The following is a 22455-nucleotide window of genomic DNA, read 5'->3' on the forward strand; positions in this document are numbered from 1 at the left end:
TATCCAGGCTTAATAGAACACACACAAAGAATCAGGTAAACCAGAGGTCAAATGACATTTGCCCTGTAAGTGTAAGTAGTAACAGTCCTAAAAAATATTGGATACAAGAATATTGATATAAAATATAAGCAACAAAACACCAATAACTATAATAAAATTAAAAATAGAAGAAAAAAGAAACATAATCTGGTATACGGGCCCATACAATTAAATGGTAAAAATTAAACTTGGTCAAAACACTAGATATCCAGGTTAAATAGAACACACACAAAGAATCAGGTCAACCAGAGGTCAAATGGGCCTTTGTTCTGTAAGTGCATGTTCATTGGCTGATAGGAAGGGCGCGGTGGATACTAGAAAGCTTATTGGCTTACTAAAACCTCAATAGAAGGTGCGTATATAAAAACGACAGACAACCACAAAATTCGCGCATAAGTCTGAATAATCCTAGAGTGGATGAAACGCGGAATATTCAGTGGAGCTTTATCGCGATATATATTTTATAAATTACTATATGTATATATATATACATATATATATATATATATATATATATATATATATATATATATATATATATATATATATGTGTGTGTGTGTGTGTGTGTGTGTGTATATACAGGGTGACCCCCCCAAAACGGGCCACGTTTCTTAGTGTTTTGTCCGAATGAAACGAAACTTTGGTCATAACTATTTATTATATTCAAAACATCAACACACTAAGGTCTTTCGCCTTTTTTTTTCTCTGTTCTATAGCATATTTTCTAGATGGCCTCCATATAGCTTTGTTTTTATTTTGGGTCACCCTGTATATATATATATATATAAATATATATATATATATATATATATATATATATATATAATTCGCATTTGTATGTGATAAAGAAGAGTGGGTGTCAAGAAGAACGGGACTAAAGTTGCAAACATGTTCTCAAAAGCAATGCACAGTTTGAATATGGCATAAAATAGTTTAAATTGAAGATTGAAATATTAATTCAATTACATAGTTGTGTTATTGGCAATATAGCGTATTTAACCTTTCATTTGTTTCTGAAAACGCATTTTACATTTCTTTAAAATTATGCTAAAAGAGAAAAATCTACTTACAGTTATGTTGAAGTTGAAGTTAAATTCATTTTTTTTCTTTTTTAAATTTTTAATCTGAAAGAAGTGGACTCTACGAGAAAAAATGTTGAAACATTGGTTTCTTGGTATTCAGAACGTCAGCTGCTGCACTTCGCTTTTTCTGTCCTTATTCACTGGAGGAGAAATCCTTCATAACTGACGCAGTTTTTATTTTTGTTCCTATCCAGTTTTCCTCTCTTTGTGGACTTGGATTTTCCACACATCAAAAATCGACTGTGTGTCTAACTCTGCCCTCGTGTGTAGGCAAGTAAATCTTTAAGTAGTTTGACTTCATGGCTATTATATATACGCTCTTACCTCTTATAATTTTACATTTTTTTTCATTACCAGTTTATAAATTATGTAATGTAAAGTACTAAGGACCGACACCCAGGTCTTATATTAATTATATAGTTGTGATAGAATTTGAAAACAAAGTAGATGCTTATAAACTCTAAGAGGAAGAGTATACTTGTGATATACCTAATGGACAGTCGAAATGGATCAGTATCACACGGAGCCGTTGTGTTTGTCTATATGCGTGTCTATCTGATTGAAATATTACCGACAAAACATTATTAAAATAATTTAATAAAACATGATACACACATAGTAAGCTTAGCTGATAGGTAAGTACTAGAGCAGTAATTTATAGATCATTACCTTGCCCAGACAATGCTAATTATTTCTACTTAAATCGGGCCTGCTGCAAACGTTGACATTTTGTCGTTAGAAACTACGGTGTAGCTAGATTTCTATTAACCGTTTTATGACTTATTGAAAAACTTAATATGTCTGTCATGTTCTTGTAGGTTGAAACAGATTTTGTATATATACATGCATATATATAATTATTATTTCAACCTCGATTTTTTTTTTGCTTGGATCATTACAGAATGTTTCTCTCGATAGGACAATAGTATTATCCTGCCGATTTCTTCAGATAATTCAAGTCAAAATAAAAGATTCTTAAAAATACCTAATGATTATTAAAAACTAGAGTTTATATATATATATATATTGCTTGTCTTCCACCGGTCTCATCCATCACAGCTTGGATCTAGGCGAGACGTATATGGTGGAGAACTACTGCCGAAAAATTGACGAAAAAAAGGAGGTCCAACGTATGTGCCCGGGATTGGTCAATGTAAAGCGACCAATTCTCTTCTATGAAAACGCTCGGCCGCACGTTGTTCAACTGACCCTGCAGAAGCTGAACGAAGTGAAACTCTGCCTCATCCGCAATATTCACTGGACGTCTCGCCCTCCGATTACCACATTTTAAAGTATCTCGACAACTTCCTTCACGAAAAATGCTTCATGGCTTCCAGAAATCCGGGTTTCTATGCTAATGGGATAAATAAATTTGTGTTTCGTTTAGTCGATTCTAAGGGTTATTATTTCTATTAATGAATTCTATTATTAAAGGAGTTATAATCTTTTGAAGTTAAACGAAATTATTTTTGCAATATATATTTCATGGAATCCGATAAAAACACGAAAATAATAAAAAAAATAACAAATAAAAAGTTTTCCAAAATAATTTTTATTTCAGTTTAATTTCTTTTCATCAGGCAAAAAGTAAATCCTTAACTATATTGGTTTTAACAGAATCAATACATAATGTATAGTTTCAGCAGAATCAATACATAATGTTTTAGGGCAAGGAAGAGGTTAAGGGAGATGGTCCAAGGAAGGGTCACGGGAATGGGTTAAGAGCACAGCACGGATATCACAAAGAGTCAGATTTATATGGCTCACCTCAAATGTCATTTCGTTTACACCATTCTCGTATATATTTGGGGATGCAGATTGGGTTCACGTTTGCTACTGTTCTATTGTATGGATTTCGAATTGCACGTTGGATACTTGGTCGTTTTGTCATGCATTCTGAGATAATACACATAAATTACGACGACCATAAAATGTCTAGAAGCAATTTAGATAAATACACAAGTAGCAGGCCTAGGACCACCTTATCAATGATGCGAATATTTGTGAACGGCTTATTGATAGTGTACTGGTATTGCAGGTACAAATAAATAATGATGTTTAGCAGTTGCCCAAATTATGTAACGCTCCTAATTCTAGGAATGCCATCAGTATTGATTTTGGCAATTCAAGATACCCAAAAATTAAGAATTTAGAGTTGAAACACGTCAAATCTCATAACGATTACAAAAGCTACGCTGTTAATATATCTCCGCTACATACCACAATGTGTACATTTATATATGTATATATAAATATATATAATTCTAAGCTTTGTTTATACGAAGCGGTTGTTTATTTAATATCACCATATTATATATTGATAAGAAATATAGCAACTCATCAAATCCTATCAACACGGTACCATAGATTTCGAGCTGGGAGCAGACGCATATTGAAAAACATTTTCTATATATTTGAAATTAATTCCTATACGGCTCCCTTCATTCAAATTTTATTCATCCCACTCTTTAGATATATATATATATATATATATATATATATATATATATATATATATATATATATATATATAATGTATAGGGGAGTATATCTCTGTGTGTCTGTGCGACTGTGTTCTTCTATGTCTGTTCGTACATGTTTCCGGACTATATGAGAAATAGCAAAAGCCATGTACTTAATTACTTAGAGAATACGTTGTTGTTAAAACATTGCATTGGTTTAATCTTACATCTGGTTTATTGATTTCACAAGCAAAGGTGAGTCGATTTAATTCGGCAAGAATTTGTAGTATTTTTCACGAAACCTATGATGTCGATGTTAAATTAATCTCACGTTTATTTACTCGTGGCTTTTAGCACATCCAAAATGCTGTCTAATAAACTGGATTTAACTTTAAAATAATTAAAACGCGTACAGAAATTTAAAGTATTTTAGGTTTGTCTGTTCTGCTGAACCAAAACCATCATATAGATTGACGATATAATTGTTTTATCAATTCCCATTTAAAATAGTAACTAAATCGATTAAATTCGATTTGCAAACCATTTTCGTTTAATTTTTTTTTTTTGCTAACAATACTGGAAAGTCGCTTTAAATAACAATACAACACATGATGTGAAAATAACTTTTCTAATGGCCTACACCGGGATAGTTGAAGTTAAAATCAAACTTTTCATTTGCATTAAATTCTGTGCTTGTTTTTTTGACGAGGGTTACGCGAAAGTAGTTATTATTTAGTCCTGTATTTAAACTTGTCTCTATGAATGTAATGCATAACGCGGGATAAAAATATTCGAGATGCAATGTACAAAACAAATTATAAAAATTAGGCACATCTTAACACTGGCAGGACATAGTCCATCGACATTTTGTTATGATAAAGTGACCTGAGCCTGCATTCTTTCACATATTGGTTGAACATGAAATAATTCTATGAAGCCATGACACGAAAGCAAACAGGGATAGTCTTTTGATGATTTTCTCTTTGAAGAGTAAAAAAAGTTTTTGAGCATTGAATCAATATAATGGAGGCGAATAAATGGTTTCTCATGTTTTGTTTCTGTTTATTTTCAAATTTAGCTTCAGTTTTCTTTTTAAAAAATAGTGTTTATTTGAAGCTTATATTGTTTCGTAATACACCAGGTTTAGAGCGACTGAGGCCTTCCTGCATTAGTTGTGTTGGCGAGCTGAGGGCAATGCTGATTATTCCTTAATAACTTGTAGTAAGATTTTCTGTCACACTTTCATTGCCTGGAATCTCGTACAGAACAACTTCTTGGTCATCGAGTTCTTTCTCCTTACTTTTGTGAATACCATAACCAAAATAGATCACCAACCCTGCCAATAAATAAAAATAATAAAAAATCAGTTATTTCGAAGATCATTTCTTTTCAAATAGGATACGTTCTTACCATATTTACAAATAATAAAGAAAATAAGCAGACGTATCAGCTAACATAAAAATAACAAACTTCCTGGACGTCACGTTAAATTAGATAAAAACACATATGACCCATACTTAAAAGATAACGCTACTCCAATTTACGTAAACCCTAAGTCCAATCACCCACCATCAATTATAAAACACGTTCCTAATTCGATCGTAAGTAGACTCAGTAATAACTCAAGCGATGAAAATGTATTTAACAGGTCAACCAATATATACGAACCAACCCCTAAAAATAGTGGATACAAAAATGTCGATATCAAATATAAGCAACAAAACACCAATTACTATAATAAAATTAAAAATAAAAGAAAAAGAACTATAATTTAGTATACGGCCCCATGCAATTAAATGGTAAAAACAAAACTTGGCAAGAAATTCCTAGATCTTATTGAAAAACATTTTCCCGCAACCAACCCCTTACACAAAATCTTCAATAAAATACCTTAAAGTTATCCTACAGTTGTTGCGAAAATTTAGAAATGATAATTAAAGCACATAATAACAAAATACTAAATAAAAACAATGTAAACAACAAATTAAACAGTAAAAAAGTATACACCATGACAAAAATAAAACTAACACTAGCAATAATAATAATAATAATAATAATAATAATAATAATAATAATAATAATAATAATAATAATAATAATAATAATAATAATAATAACAAACACACCCCGGACAAGAACAACCATACTATAAAGAAAAATACTAATAACGAACAAGATAAATGCAACTGTAGACACTGCACACTTTGCCCAGTTCAAAATAAATATCTAACAAAAAGCGTAGTTTATCAGGCAACAATATTTGCGAAAGAAAACACGAATAACAAGAAATATTACGAAGGCATGGCTTCCTTAGATTTCAAAACCCGATACTATGACCGCAAAAGTACTTTCAACAATAAAAACACCTTATAAAAACAACACTAGCGAATAAATACTGGGAACTCAAAGAAAGTGGGCATTCGCCTGTAGTCAAATGGAAAATAATAAGACCAGCTACCACGTGTAGGCATTTAGACGACCCATGTAAATTATGCCTTCATGAAAAATTTGCTATCCCGTACTTTAAAGAACCCCCAAATCTATTAAACTGTAGAAGAGAAACAGCAAATAACTGTGTTCACAAAATAAAATTTACTCTAGGATAGCGATACAAAATAGTTTTAAAACTAACAAAAACAATAGAAAATAAACAAACAAATAAATACATTTAATAAACAGGAATATACATAAACGATCACATATATATGTATGTATATATATGTATATATGTGCATATATGTATGTACACATATGTATATTCCTAACAAAACTAACAAAAAAAGATGTCTGCCTTAAACCACTAACCTAGTTTTAAAATAGATCCTTTGTTCGATAAAATGCATGCCCATTGGCTGATAGGAAGGGGCGCGGTGGATACTAGAAAGCTGATTGGCTAACTAAATTCTCAACAGAAGAGGACCATATAAAAACGATAAACAACCACAGAATTCGCGCATAAGCCTGAGGAATCCTCAAGTGGATGAAACGACGAATATTCAGTGTAGCTTAATCGCAATATATTTTATAAATTACAATATACATATATATATATACATACATGCATAATATACATAAATAATATATATATAACATATATAATATATATACATATATAATATATATACATGCATAATATATATATATAATATATATATACATGCATACTATACATATATAATATATATACATATATATATACATATATGTATATATATATATGTATATATGTGTGTGTGTTTGTGTGTGTGTGTAACAGGTTAAAGGTATCCAAGAGTCATAGCTAATTAAGGTTGATCACGAAATCAAGAGCAAGCTTTGTATTGTGATAAACGCGACACTGTGTTTCCTAAATATTTCCAGCGTCGAGACCATGTAAATTTGGATATATATATATTTATATATATATATATATATATATATATATATATATATATATATATATATATAAAATGATGAGATAAGGATGTTAGCTGCATAAATATTTTTTTGCATTATGATGTCAAGAATGATTTAGAAGATCAGAATAAAGGAAGGGGAAATGAGTGGGATAACCTTGTTAGGCCATCCCCTTTCAAAACGGAATTCTTCTTATCAGAAAAGGGGAAAATCTTTTGAGCAAAATAGATAACACTGGTTTTATATACATGTTTGGCAAGAAATGAAAAAAATTAGAGCGAAATGCAATTAAAGAATTGGGAAGTGCGAGTGTTACACAACAAAGGGCGCGCTCTACGCCGGGTTGACATGTTAGTATATATATATGTGTGTGTATATGTGTATATACGTATATGTATTTCTATTGATAAAAATGTGGCAGGGGTTTGCGCATAGAATGTGGGGAACATGACAACTTAATCAAAATTGTTTCAATATTTCTCACGAATGTAAACAAAATTTGTTATTGTTTGAGAAGGAATGTAGAAATTAAAGGAATCTGGTTATGTTGATGTTTTTAAAAGTTAACAGAAAAACTGCCACAAAAAGATTGGCAGACTGAGATTTGATTGTCAACCAAGCAGATGCAATGATATACTCCTCTCTGCCTCTCTCCCACTCTTCTCTCACCCCACCATAACAGACAAACAAGGAGGAATAAAAACGGACTGTTGCTTACACCAAATGTTGTGTATTTGAATTCTAAAAAAAGCTTCATAATATAACAAGAGCATTAGAAAAAAATCCAAGACAAATGAATCGTGTACAGATCAATCTATCTATTAGGTTGTTTTTTTCCTGTAACAATAATTTTCAGGTTAAGGTTATATATATATATATATATATATATATATATATATATATATATATATATATATATATATGTGTGTGTGTGTGTGTGTGTGTGTGTGAATTATCTTATGATATTATAGTTGATTGAAAGCGATTGAAGTTAAAGGAATTGTTTATATTTAGAATTATGTGTCATAACATAAAACAAAGATCATCTTTTTAAGATACTTATATAAAATATCTCACTCGACGAAAACTTTGCAAATTACAGAAATAACAAAATGTAAGTTTCTGACGGCTGAAATGTCTTACGTGCATCATTCAACTATGCTGAGTATATGACATTCTGCTTATTTCTTTTTATAAGTGCGTCGGTTTTGTTTTGAGAAGGATCAAATACAATTTTCAAAATCCCAACTGGTTTCGAAAGGATTTTAGCACTGAATTTTAGCACTGAAAATGCTAAAATTTTAAATTTTAGCACGAATTTTAGCACTGAAAATGCTTATCTGGCAATCTTATACATGAATATGACAGTGGGCGCACTTTGTATGTTGCCTCGTTTTCGAATATCATTAGAATAATAATTGAACATTGTTGTAATTATCTAAGAAAGGAACTCGTAGTGATTCCGACTAGCAACAGTTCTTGAAAGACAAACTTTATATAAAAAAGAAAAATAGTTTTAAAAGAAAAAAAACAGTGTCTGCCAAGAAGTTCGGGATTGAAGAAGTAACTTAAAAATTGTGTCTTAAAATTTAATTTTACAATTTTTATTAAACCGTTTAGCGAAATGTTTCTTTCTAAGTATTAATTACTACTTATTAATTTCAATTGACGTTATTTTCAAAAGAATTTGAATAAAGTAATATCTATTGCAAGTTATCAGTTTTGCTGTCCTCCAGAAAAAAAAAACTATATCTGCTGCTATCCAGAAAAATATGTTTATCAAACATGTAATAATTCAATATTTTACTCATCCAAACTAATTTCAATGGATACTTGTTTTTATAATCTTCAATAGTAAAAAGTTGTTATAAAAATTGTGCTGCATGGCCGTAAGTAAATAAAATATATTTTAAGTAATGTTCGTTATGTATGACTATCACAACAAAATAATGGCTATATTTTAAAAAAAGATAATCTAGAAATACCGATATTCCATATTCATGTAAAATAAAATATCTCGACATATTTTTAAGATATCTATTGTATTAACAAACGGTTCAACTCCATATTTAATATCTATGTGTTGGTTGTAGTGTCACGTTATTGCTATAATCTCTGCGCGGATAACTGATTTTAAATAGATTTTTAGAGAAAAATACTACGAAATCTTATTCTTTAAAACGCAAATGTATTATTGCGTTACAGCTGTTTAAGCATATTTGCTATCATATGGTTTAATTAAAAAAATACAACGATTTAATATTGCACAAAAATAACATACTATGCAAAGGACCTTGAAAACTGGTGTGATCTAAATATTTTTGTTATATTTGATAGAATCAATGGACAAAAGTCGTGATTAATAATGAAATCAAAATGAACAGTATAATTGAATACAAAAAAAACGAAAACAGAATTAAAGTGGTAATAATGATTTATATTTCATGATTACACAAACTAATTAAATGTTTAAATAAATACCGCAGTAAATCGTGCCATTTTTAATATTCGGTTATTGTAATTATTTAATAAGCTTCTACATTCATAAGTTTCTGCTTGAACATAACCAATTATTGAGAGCTTTTAGCAGCACAATGCGTCGGATATAAAAGCAATGTCACTGAATAGATTTCTATAGCTGCAACACTATATTTAATAATGGGCGTATCCATTACATTCGTAATAACCAATATTAAATTATGTTATAAGAATTTTCGAATCGATTATCTTGAGCATAGATTTTTGACATTACGTCCGAACATAAAGTCAGTGTGAAAGAGAAAACGCCGTCACAACAGCTTGACGTTGGATATAAAAATAATCAATGCCTCTACTCGACTGGTTTTCTTGCGCATAAACATCTTTTTTTATAGCGATGTTCCGAAAATCAGTGAACGACACGCGGTGCAACGGGCAAATCAATAGGAAGATGTACGAGTTTGGCTTGAAATATTTTCTTCAGCTTCATGTTGCTAGGCTATTGTCCGGTGGACCATGTGTTTCTATGCCATCGAACCAAACCGCACCGAATCACAGTAAGAGTATAGTTATGAGGGGGAAAACATGAGATCATTTTCTTTCACGCAATGATCGCTCGTAATAATATTTAAATTAAAGAAGAATTAAAAGTTTTTTCTTTGTATTTTGATTAATCCAATGCTATCTAAAACACCGTGTTGAGTTTAGAGATCAAATCATAATTCCAAAGAATTCTAATGATTTTCATCTTAACAGAACAGGATTTTTTTTACAAGACGCAATTCCTTAATTTAATTCATTTAAGATAAATGTAAAACATCGTGTTTTTTTTGTTTCATTAAATAATAAAAATGTTCTGATTCAATTTTTATGTTTTCGCAGACAAGACTGTAGAAAATGTACGTTTTAAAAATATAGATATTCCTTCAATGTATGAATTATTTAAATGTTAGGCTGTTTTACAGATTAGTTTGGTCTCAGCAAATACAACCATGGCATTGTTTATAACAGATAAATTACACACAACAAAGGCAAAGGTAGTTGCTATTACAATTCTGGATTTATATTGTTACCAACGAAATTTTAATAAGACGTTTTATAAATTAAAAGAAAATAACGATTTATTACCATAAAATTACTATATTAATTTCGCCAATAAAATACGTAAAGCTATTCATTGGTGTTACTTCTATTGTCATATATGTAAGAAAGTTAAATAGTCGTCTTCATCCTAGATATCAAACGAACAAATAAAAATTAAACCATTCATGTATCACCTGAAAAACAATGACTTTATTATACTTTGTTTTCCATCGCATTAAAGAGGAAAACCAAGACTAAGACAACAGTCGTTTTTGTAGTATGGAATTGCAAATTATGTTTGGAAGATATTATGTATTAATAAATCTGTACAAGTAAAAAACATATCATAATACATGCAACATTTAATTGTTCATGTTTTGTCTGTCAATTATAATTATTGTAAGAAAGTTTTAACGTTTCGTTTTCGTGGTGTAAACGACCTTAATATATAAATTGATGTGAGACACAATGGCTTGGAGTTTGATAGTCTTTACTCCATTTAAACAACTTGCCAGAGTGATCAAGTTACTGTTAAAACATTTCCGAGTGAAAAAAAGTAGCGTCTGTTCTCATGATTGTATTCTATATTTACTAAATTTGATGATATGATTACCCCCCCCCATTCCAAGCGCTGTACATCATAAAACGCCTTGATGGGTGAAAAGATATGACTTATTGTATTCGATTTCACATAATAGAAAAATGCTCTATTAAGCTAGTTCATGTCCCTTCAAATATTAATTTACTCTTTTCCACACGAAAGAAGTCATGTTTCTCTTTAGAACGTAAGAGGCTATTTTTAGAATCGTTTCTAACAGAGTATTATGGGGAGTTGAGAAGCGAAATGTCTATTCACATTGCAGATAACGTTTTAAAAGTTAGTACAATCAGGAAAGCAGGAAACGGGGAATTTGCAAGTTTGCGTTTAGTGTGGAGAACCTATTAGAGAAACAACTTTTCGAAGTCTACGAACTTCAATGGCGATTGAGTGGTATTTTGGTGCTTGATAGGTGTGTCGCTGGTATTTACGCCGAGGGAGCACAAGTGCGAACAGTTAAATCCAGAACATTACGTAATATTTCTTGTAACGCGAGAACAAGGATTACAAATTAGGGTAATAGGACAGAGTTCGAGTCTTAGTGGACATTGCAGGGCCCATTGGATTAGAAACTCGTTTTTACTCTGTCTAACAGTGAGAGAATGTTGGTAGATGCATTCTGAAATTGTGGACTTATATATATATAGGATGTTCTCTGGTGTTAATAACTGTCGAACACAGTAGATCGAGCTACGCTTCTTTGGACTAGCTCTGGAAATGTGCTCAATACATTTGTTTTGATAGATATTGCCTGCAAACTTAAGGCCGAGACATTTGCAAAACAGGCTGTTAGTATGGGTGCTTTTGTCATTGCAATCTTTTAACAAATACGTCGCTGAATCTTGCTTCGTTTAAAACTGGAGTATTGGATTTTTGTACACGTGTTTAAGAATTCCTGAGAAGAAAGCCAGTCAGAAAATTAATGTTTGGATGTTTACTCTTGCGTGTCGCTAAAATATGGTAATCGTTAATCAATCTAATGCCAGTTCATCACTCCATTTATTCTAAACATTTTTCTAATCATCAATTTTAATTTCTAATAGCCCGTGCTAATGCAGTTATCCTAACTGTCATTAATAGAATCATATATCACACACAGGACATTGCAGTAAAAGCTAGGAGACGGCTGTTTTTTATATTTAAAGTCTTGTGTGAATGGTTTTCTCAATGAAATTAATTTATACTGTATCACTGAACACATCGATTCTCCTATAAATCTGTTTTCTATTGTGATTGTATTGATATTCATATTAAATAACCTTTTTCTATTTATTTAAAAAGAAAATAACACGTTGCTATATACATAGGGAGTGAAATCGCCTTCACTAGCAAAAGATCGAGCTTATTTGCATTTTCTTTTAAACATTCATTTTTATTAATTCCATATTAGTTTTTCTCGGTGTTCGTATAGGATGATCATCCTTAGTTTAATATTACGTGTAATTATTTTCATGCAGATATTCTACATGATTAATACTTGCGTGATATTTGTGAAAAAAGGCTTATAGTAAATTTAAAACTCTTTCTATATATGCTTATGTATGCGTATATATTTTAGTTTTAAAAAACTTGCCTCCCAAACTCTTCGGTCAGTTATTGGTCTACATACATGCAACTTTATATATATATATATTGGATTTTATATTAAGATTTTAGCCTGGGAAAATCGACACAAAATTGTGAGAATTAAAAAAATTGAATTTGCCAGGTGAAGGCATTATGGATATGAACGGATAACGTAGTAGCTATTGGTTCATGTTTTAATTTTAAGCCTTGGAGCAAATATGTCTTCATAGCTGAATCATTAACGGCAGAGGAAAAAATAAATCCTTAGCTAAATATTTCGGTTTCGATTATCGGTAGTGGCGCAGGAATGATTTTCTTTTTATTTTTTAAATCATTACTATATACTGAGTCCAATATAATCTATAACTTTTCCAGTGCAAAATAGAAACAGTTCAGTTCAAAATGGAAAAAGTTCATTTTAAAATGTTAATAGTTAATTTCAAAATGGGGAATAGTTAATTTCAAAATGGGAATAGTTAATTTCAAAATGGGAATAGTTCAGTTCAAAATAAGAAATTTAAAATTAAAAAAATTTTTTTGTGCTACAACAACGATATTGATTTATAACTTTTTAGCCTAATGGTTAGCTCAACTGAAAACCACGATAACAGGCGAAGTGCGAAAGCAGGTATCTTGGAGGTATACGAGATGGACGGAAATGGGAAAGCTCTAGTGGAAAATCTTTCTATTTCGAAAACTACCTTCTATCGCTGGATTATTAAGAGAAATCAACCTGATACACGAGAAGGGTCTAGAAATGGTAAGGTCAAATATGTGCAGTTGTATTGTATACAAGCACTAGTGGATGAAAATCTTAGGATCACATTAAATGTAAGCTGTGAAAGGATTGAAATCCAGTTTGGGTTGAAATTGTCCAAATCCACAGTAGCAAAGCATCTATATATGATGACTTATACGCTTAAAGCTGTAAAATTTGTACCCGAGAGGGCAGATTCAATTGAGAATAACAATAAACTTAGTTTATTTTGTTCAAAATTATTGAATTACCAATCAACTGGAAAACCCATTTTATTTATGAATGAAACGAACTTTAATGTTCATATTTCCATGAGAGATGGGCATTTTCTAAAGAGTAGGCGATGTAACATAGTTTCAGCCGGTACACAGGGTGCCAATAGTTACATAGCCTCGTGTACCTTGAAATTCAAAAAGGATATTTTCGGAAGGAAACGCGCACAGTCTTGGATGCGAGAATGTTTTAGAGCTGTAAAGAGACAATATGGGGGTCCAGTTGTGATGGTCGTTGACAATGCCCCATGTCACTCAAATATTGAAGAAGTTTTTAGTGAAGAAGCATTTCTAGGATGTGAAGTGCTTAGGTTGGGACCATACAGTCCAATGTTTAATCCAATTGAACAAGTATGGCCTTTAATCAAAGCTTACGTCAAGCAGAAATTGCCTGCTAAAATTTCTGAGTATTCTTGCAATGGAGAGAAGAGATGGCTTGTCAATTACTGATCAAAGGGCGAGAACTTTGACTTCATTAATCGAGGAAGAATTGGGAAGGGTTACACTAGAAGTGTGCATAGCTGGAATTCAATCTAAAATTCCTGCAGCTGTAACATTAGAAGATGTTGTTTTCTAATAAATGACTTGAAAATTTTTTGTTTTGTATATTATAAAATGTTAATTTCATTGCTAAAATAATTTATAAAATATTTTTTGTTTATATTTATACTACTAGTGAGTTTTTTTGGAAAAGGTATATAATATAAATTTAACCTTTTTGTTGTAATGTATGTATGTATGTTTGTATGTCTACACAAAAATTGAAAGAGACGACGGATTTTAACGAGATCGCTATCGTTTTAAGGCACGTATCTTTGAACGACAAATATTCCAAAATTGGCTAAAACCCGATATTTTCGAAAGTCATCTTTTCTTTTCGAATAACTAGCTTTAATTTAAACCTTCGCCACTTCCGGTTTTCCCATAAGTGAAAGAGCACAGACGTGATGTTTTTTTTCGCACGTTTTTTTTTCTCACGGTTTTCTCACGGTATTATATAAACTTAAGCTGTTTGTTGAACTGTTGTATGCGTGTGTGTATTCATGTATGTATGTTTGTATGTAAAACTTTCGACAGACGCGATGAATTTTCACGAGATTTATATCGTTTTAGAGCTCGACACTTCGGACGACAAATATCGAAAAATTGGCTAAAAACATGAAATTCTTCCCTCTCAATAGGGCACTTTTATACAGGAATGCGTTGCGTTTTTCGCTGATATTTTCGAAATTCGTCTCCTCTTTGCAATTGACTAGCCTTAATTTAAACATTCGTTACTTCCCGTTTAGCGATGGGCGCAACAGCAAAGACGTCACATTTTTGTTCACGTTTTTTTTCCTTTTTCGCGGTACGGGTTCGATCCTGCCTGCCTGCTACCTCCACTTTTTTGCTTAACGCACACTTCAAAACATCCGAAAAGACTGAATACTCAGGCCAATACAATAATAAATACGAAATCTGAATTAATCAACATATTATATTTACGCGTATTTTACGACCTGGCAGTACCGGGCGTTCTGCTAACACACATACACACACACACACACACACACACACACACATATATATATATATTTATATATATATATATATATATATATATATATATATATATATGTAAGGAACTTTTTCGGTGTGTCTGTTCGGTTCCAATCAACTGTAAAACAGCTGCATTCCCTGTCATTTCACTTCTTTACATGTTTTTGGAACGCTTTTGATTCAAAGAGACATTGCAAGTCTTTGATCGGTCAAGACATTGCGTATTTTTTTCAATTTTTGTTGACACTGAAATATTTATTAAAATGTATACATGTTTTTATTTTATTATTATTAAAAAGGCATTAGTTTAGATTCAAGGACATCACAGCTTTTCTTCCGCGTGTTTTTACCTATATATATCTATATTTCTACTCGCAAAAACTGGAAGTGGAACCTATTCCAAATATGACCATGTATTTAATCATTTAACAATATGCGTAACTAACTCTAAAAAACGAACGAATGACAAAGCATATCACATGTAATTATTTATTTATAACATGTTGATTGCCATATATATTAAATATTTTAATGCAGTAATTTTACAAGGAATGTTCTGTTTAAAAGAGAACGTCCTGTTAAGAATTTTGTCAATCTTAAAGTATTTTAAATGCATATATGATTTGATTGGATATTTAAGAGGCAATAAATCAGTCAGTATCCAAAGCCTTTTCCTACTCCCATTTGTGCAGTTTCCACCGAAAGCCTGAGTGCACCTATTTAAAATGTGTCCAGATATCTAAGCATATATACAAGAACTCCTCTTCAAAACGTATGTCTTTGCAAAGTATAGCAATTTTGTTTATTTATATTTCTTGTGGTTACACTTATTTACTATGTCTTAGAAACTGACCTTGTCCGGAGATTACAAAATTGAAACACAGAATCGGGCTTGGTTAAGCGGCAAAAACACAGCACCTTTCTAAAATCCAAAAGAGTGCCGATAACTGTTAAAGTAAACGTTTATTTAATTTATGCCCTCCTAGTAGTTTATATGAGCTTGATTGTATCACATGGACTAAACAATTATCTAATCTACTGGTTGAAAAAAACAAAATATCCATCCTCCGTCAAACTACTTTCCTTTCCTTTATATTTGATAAAATCAAAAGTAAAACCTTATAACATTTTTGCCATGTCAAACGATTAATCACTGACCTCTTAAATTTATGTTTTGAGTGTATTTTAGCCCTCCGCCCCCCCCCCCAAAAAAAAAACAGAAGAAAATGCAAGCAGAAGGTGGAGAGAAAATGTTTCTGATTGAACATCTCTCAACAGTTGGGCACCCATCAATCAACTTGCCCTAGATAGGAAGGAATGGCGAAAAATAAGTAACTATACGCACCAAGTGGAAGATGCGACTGATAATGATAAAAAACGCTTTTTTTATTCACACTTCTCTTGCGGGATTTGTTTTCTTTGAGATTTATTTTCTAAAATTTTGGCGACGCTAAAACATTTTTAAATGCATGTATGTTAATAATTTTATATTTACAAAGAAAAACATCAGTCGATATTTAGAAACCTCATTACTCCTCATCGTCCCCTTATCATATCAACACAAAACAAACAAACACGCCAACACAATAGATATTATGGAAAATTACCATAGACGTGTTCACCTCTAAAACAAACGAACAGCTTTGCATATCATAGCAAATTTACTTATTAATATTATTCACCATTTTACTTATTTGCCTTATTATCCACAAATATTTACTTCACTGTCATTCGCAACTCTTTTTTATCGATGCATAAAAAATTTGGATACCGCTAAAGTATTTCTTTAAAATTTACAAGTACTTGTGATTGGATATTTTTAAGAAAAAAATGTCGAGATCCACATCCGTCTCCCAATTCATATTTCTGGCATTCTTTTTCTACCAACATCAGCCGTCACACCACCTATTAAAAATGTGCACAAATACTTAACAAACTTCATATAGACATGCCTTACTCTAATAACTGACGTCTTCCTAAGGTATAACAAACTTATATATATATATATATATATATATATATATATATATATATATATATGTTAGACATATCTCAACCTATATACTCAACGCATTTTTGATCTGCAGACACCAAATTTGGTATATAAGGTATCCAATCATGAGGATATTTTTTAATCGGTTTTCATCCGAGAAAAACAGTTGCTTAGTGATAAAAATGTAAAAATTGGAACATAGGGGCCATGAGGTTTTTATCTGGTGTCTAACTGTTTCAGGCATGCGCATGCGTGAATCGTTCTCATAACATATTACTTGTGTTAAGAATAAGTTGGTTTTAAAACAATTTATGAGACTGTATCAGGGTGGCATACTGGTTATCGTACTTGAGTCCCTGCCTTTAGGTTGTGGTTTCGATCTCAGCTCAATGTACTTTTTACTTACAAGGCGTGAACTGTTTAGAAAAAACACACGAAATACGCATGCACGTGTTTCAGTATCAGTATAAATGAATATAGAAGGTTTATGCGTATTTTACGACCGGGCAAAGACAGGCGGCATGCTAGTAGTCAATATAAATCCTTCAAAGACGAAATAATGATCTAGATTGTTATGGATGATAGTTAATCAATATAAGATTACATTAAGGGGAGTTTACCGGAGGGGGTAATCTTACGGCCTATATTGTTCCTGATATTCATAACTGACAACTCTTTCCTAGATGTATGTGTTTGCTGATAATATTTCGATCTCTAAAATATGGGTAACACAAATGTGTACTTACTAAAGACAATATTTTTGATTAAATGGTCTCCAGTCCGTAGATAAATAAGGGCATACATCGATAGTATATTCCTATAATCAACAGTGCCCATGACAAATAGTTCCCTATCCAGAAGTCTTACATTTAAACGCTTAGCTCTAACATCCACCAGTGTCATGAAATAAGAAATACATAGAAGATAATGCCACGTTAATAGTTAAATATTTCTCTACGGTGTTAAGACACATTTCATATTGACAGTAGCCTATATTTCTACATCCCTAATCTTTTCCCATACAGACACGATAGGTGTTACATCTAATTTGTATAATGAACTGAACTCTTAACATAAGATAAAGTAAACAATGCCTCTAATCTAGCAAGTGTCTCATTATCGACAAAGATTCATCCCCTTCCCTATCGCCTCATTTTGAAGTGTATTTTGTAGTCTTATTCACCATAAACGAGTACACTGCTAATTCGACCTAAACACTTATTATGTGGGACTATATCTACGGAGACACAATGTATGATGTTGAGAAACATAATGCGTGTTCATATTACACCTGGAATTCTGCAAATGAATGTCGTCAGATGTGCAGGAAATTCTGAGGAATTCTCAAGTCTAACAGTTCAAGGGTAGACACTTAGAGTAAAAAGGTGTCTGGCACCTAGGAATATTTACAGTGAAAGAGTGAGATGTTGCTGCTGGTTGAGATAATCGGGCGTATTAGCATCGCGGGTGTACCAGTGCTACGGGCTCATCAGAGCACATTCTATTAAAGTTAATTTTATAAAAAGGCAAAGGTATGCAGCATTGCGATGTGGTAATGTTGGCGTTCGGTTGCTAGTGTGGGACCTGTTCTGTTAGTGAATCCTTTTTGGACCGTCTTCGAGTGAGAAACTTGCAGGTACACTAGTTGATATCTGGCATCAATAGTAAAAGTATAGTCGAATAGTGGCTTTGTAGTGATATAAGATACTCTCAGCTGTGAGATATTTTTTATCATGTTCGAAAGTAACTCGTTATTAGTCTTGCCAATCAATGATCGCATTACTGTGCTTGTTTCCATTTACCTCAATATGTTTTAATGAACATCTTTCTCTCTTTTCCCTTTGACGCAAATATAACCCACTAACTCAACAATGAGCTAAATTACACTCATTTACTTTAAAGGTCTCTACATCCTCAGAACTCTATACTTTAATTAATTTTGGCCTCAAACTGATTTCCTTGGAATCCTATTTCTGTTTCCTGTTTTTCTGACTATACCTATATGGAGAAATTTAAATCAAATATAAAAAAACGTCATCCCGGTTCACATTAAGGATGCTAACTATAGATTAGATCCCTAATTTACAGTAGCATATCTTTCAGTAGGAATTACTTTGTTTGTAGGGAAAAATATGCTATGGGGCGAGTAGGTTCGACCCTTACTTTCCCAGTCGCATTAAAATTCTTTATATTCATTAAATAAGTAAGGACTCAAGTTTAGACGTATAGCTGCATATGTGCCTAAAAGTTAAGTGTATGTTCGGCGCTTCTTTTTTAATTCTAATGATATTATTATGAAATATCTAGTCGGGTTTCGTTGCTTCATTATTTATATTGCGAAATTCTAAAAAAACTTGATCCATGACATTTTTCAAATTAAACAAAAAACGAAAGTGTAATTAGTTTAAATATAAAAAATCAGTAATTTTTGCCTACTTATTATATAAAATGAATACTACTAAATTAAAATAACCTAAATATTATAATCATCGTTATCGTTAACAATTCATATGACAATACCAAAATTTTTTAATTTTTATATATTATTACTTATTTTTGTACAAAAACCATTCGGTAATTTACGAAAAATTATATTTTCGAAAATTTCTATTTGGAAATTGGAGCAGTATTATTGAAATGGATATAGTAGTGTTAAAATACGAATTGTTATGCAATTTTTCATCTTTATCGACGTTACCCACTATCTAAATTATATTGAGCATACTGAAATATAATGGAACGCCTAGTAAGGGGTATAACATGTTAGTAATGTTCAAGTTCAATTTAAATATATTTTGTTTTTTTTTGTTGAGAAAAGACCTAAAAAATATATTTTTATGCAGTACTATTTCGTTTTAAGCTATTGTATTCACTTGTTTCATTAAAAAAAACAAGTTTCCTCAAACAAGTATTCATGTCATTATTTTTTATGCTATTATAACATTTAATTTAATCAGGTTTGCAGATGACGATTATAAAATATTCAAGACTTACGTGAAAATCGAACATCATAAAAACTACTGCATTGTTTATGTGCACTAGACCTATTTATTCTTGTAAGATAATCGCTTCTGTTCGCATTCGAACAGACAAAATAAGTAATCTAGGGCAATGACAAGGCAATGTTGTTATCATTTTTTTAATCTGGAGTATATATCAAATACAGTTAGACACAGTTAATCAATCGATAACCACATGACTCTCTTTAAAAAACATATAAGATATTAACTGATACATACTCGAGAGTGAAAATAAGAAAAGAATATTCTCTTGTCACAGCCCTAATGAAGGCCTATCATTATAATATTGATTATATATATATGTGTGTGTGTGTATGTGTGTGTGTGTATGTGTGTGCGTGTGTATGTGTGTGTGTGTACTTTCGAGCAGTGAAGATCATGTCCATCGTGCCTCTATTTGGTCGAAAACCACTTTGGGACTCGGGAAGGATGATTTCTGCAAGGAGTGTAAGCCTGTTGGCCAAAACCCGATCTAGGGCTTTCCCTGTGGTAGAGAGGAGAGAAATGCCCCGGTAGTTCCCACAGTTTGCCTTGTCTCCCTTCTTAAAGAAGGAGACAACTAGGGCATCTCTAAGTTGTGCAGGGATTTTCTCTTGTTCCCATATTTTGAGCAGCAGGGCATGGATGTGTCTGAGAAGATCAGGCCCGCCTTTCTTCAGGATTTCTGCTGGGATGCCGTCAGAACAAAGCCTTTGACTCTGTGAACCGTCAAGCCCTTTGGCTTGTTCTTGCAAGGTTTGGATGCCCAGAGAGGTACATTCGGGTACTGAGACTGCTACATGACAATATGTCAGCTACAGTCCTCAGTAGTAGTGGAGATGAAATAGAGCCCTTCAGGGTTGACACGGGAGTGAAACAGGGATGTGTCATTGCCCCAACCCTGTTCTCCATCTTCATTACTGCTATCCTCCATCTCACGGACAAACATCTTCCCCATGGAGTTCGGATTATGTACTTTAACTTTTTAACATCAACAGATTTAGGGCCAAAGGTCGAACTAACACCATATCCATTATGGAGCTACAGTATGCAGACGATAACGCCCTTGTAGCCCTCTCAGAAGAAGACCTACAGTGTACACTGGTTGCCTTCACGAGGGCGTACAAACAGCTAGGACTAACAATTAATATAAAAAAAACAAATCCTCCATCAATCACCACCAAACAGTACTCCAGTCTCACCCCGAAACATCTCCCTCGACAACGCTAGACTGGAAAATGTGGACCACTTCCCATACCTAGGCAGCATCCTATCATCAAAAGCCAACATAGATGATGAAATACAACACCGTCTCAGCTGTGCCAGTGGGGCTTTCTCAAGGCTAAGGAAGAGAGTATTTGAGAACCGTGACCTTCTGGCAAAGACAAAAATCATGGTATATAAAGCTGTCTTGCTGCCCACTCTTCTCTATGGATCGGAGACCTGGACCACATACAGGAGGCACGTAAAAACCCTGGAGACGTACCACCAAAGATGCCTCCGAAAAATCCTCAGAATTAGTTGGAAGGACGGACGCACTAACACCAGCGTCCTGAGTGAGGCTGACATTCCCACGATCACCGCTACTGTTGCTCAACGCCAGCTCAGATGGACTGGTCATGTTGTCCGAATGCCGGATCTCCGCCTTCCAAAACAGATTTTCTACTCTCAGCTTGTTGAGGGAAAGCGTGCCCAGGGTGGCCAAAAGATGAGGTATAAGGACAACATTAAAGCAAATCTAAAGCGGTTTCACATGGACCTTGAGACATGGGAGGACGTGGCTGGGAGCAGGTTGGCATGGAGGAGCGCTGCCCACAAAGGTGCTGCGCTTTATAGTAGTGACCTAAATCAAGCTGCTGAGGATAAACGCAAGCACAGAAAGGACAGATTATTAACCAGACACACCCAACCCCACCCTACCACCACTACCTTTATCTTCCCAAATTGCACAAGACAAATTGGGTCTAGGATTGGGCTCTATGCTCACCTGAGGACCCACAGAAGCCACAACGGAGGACAGTCTTACTCGGACACGAGTGACCGCCGATGATGTGTGTACTTTCAGTAATGCATTATTATTAAGATGATAAATATTAATCTCTGTTTCAGTCTTTGTAAGTTCATCATTATTTACTGAAAATATTCCGAACTGTATTAATATATCTTCTTTGATACACAATACGCAATAGT

The 22455-nt window shown here is 32.7% G+C and overlaps 1 protein-coding gene across 1 annotated transcript in view; it reads right to left on the reverse strand.

The window, feature by feature from the left end:
• Positions 1–4620: 4620 nt before the first annotated feature.
• LOC145266689 (high affinity cationic amino acid transporter 1-like) overlaps positions 4621–22455 on the reverse strand; it is a 381400-nt gene continuing 363565 nt past the window's right edge. Inside the window, exon 7 of the mRNA XM_080122617.1 lies at positions 4621–4920. Coding sequence (XP_079978743.1) covers positions 4793–4920 — 128 coding nt within the window. The 3' untranslated portion in view covers positions 4621–4792. The remainder of the gene's footprint in view (positions 4921–22455) is intronic.

This window comes from Euprymna scolopes, chromosome 4, assembly GCF_053919585.1.
Source record: "Euprymna scolopes isolate OS-2025 chromosome 4, ASM5391958v1, whole genome shotgun sequence".
NCBI classification, from domain to species: Eukaryota; Metazoa; Mollusca; class Cephalopoda; order Sepiida; family Sepiolidae; genus Euprymna; species Euprymna scolopes.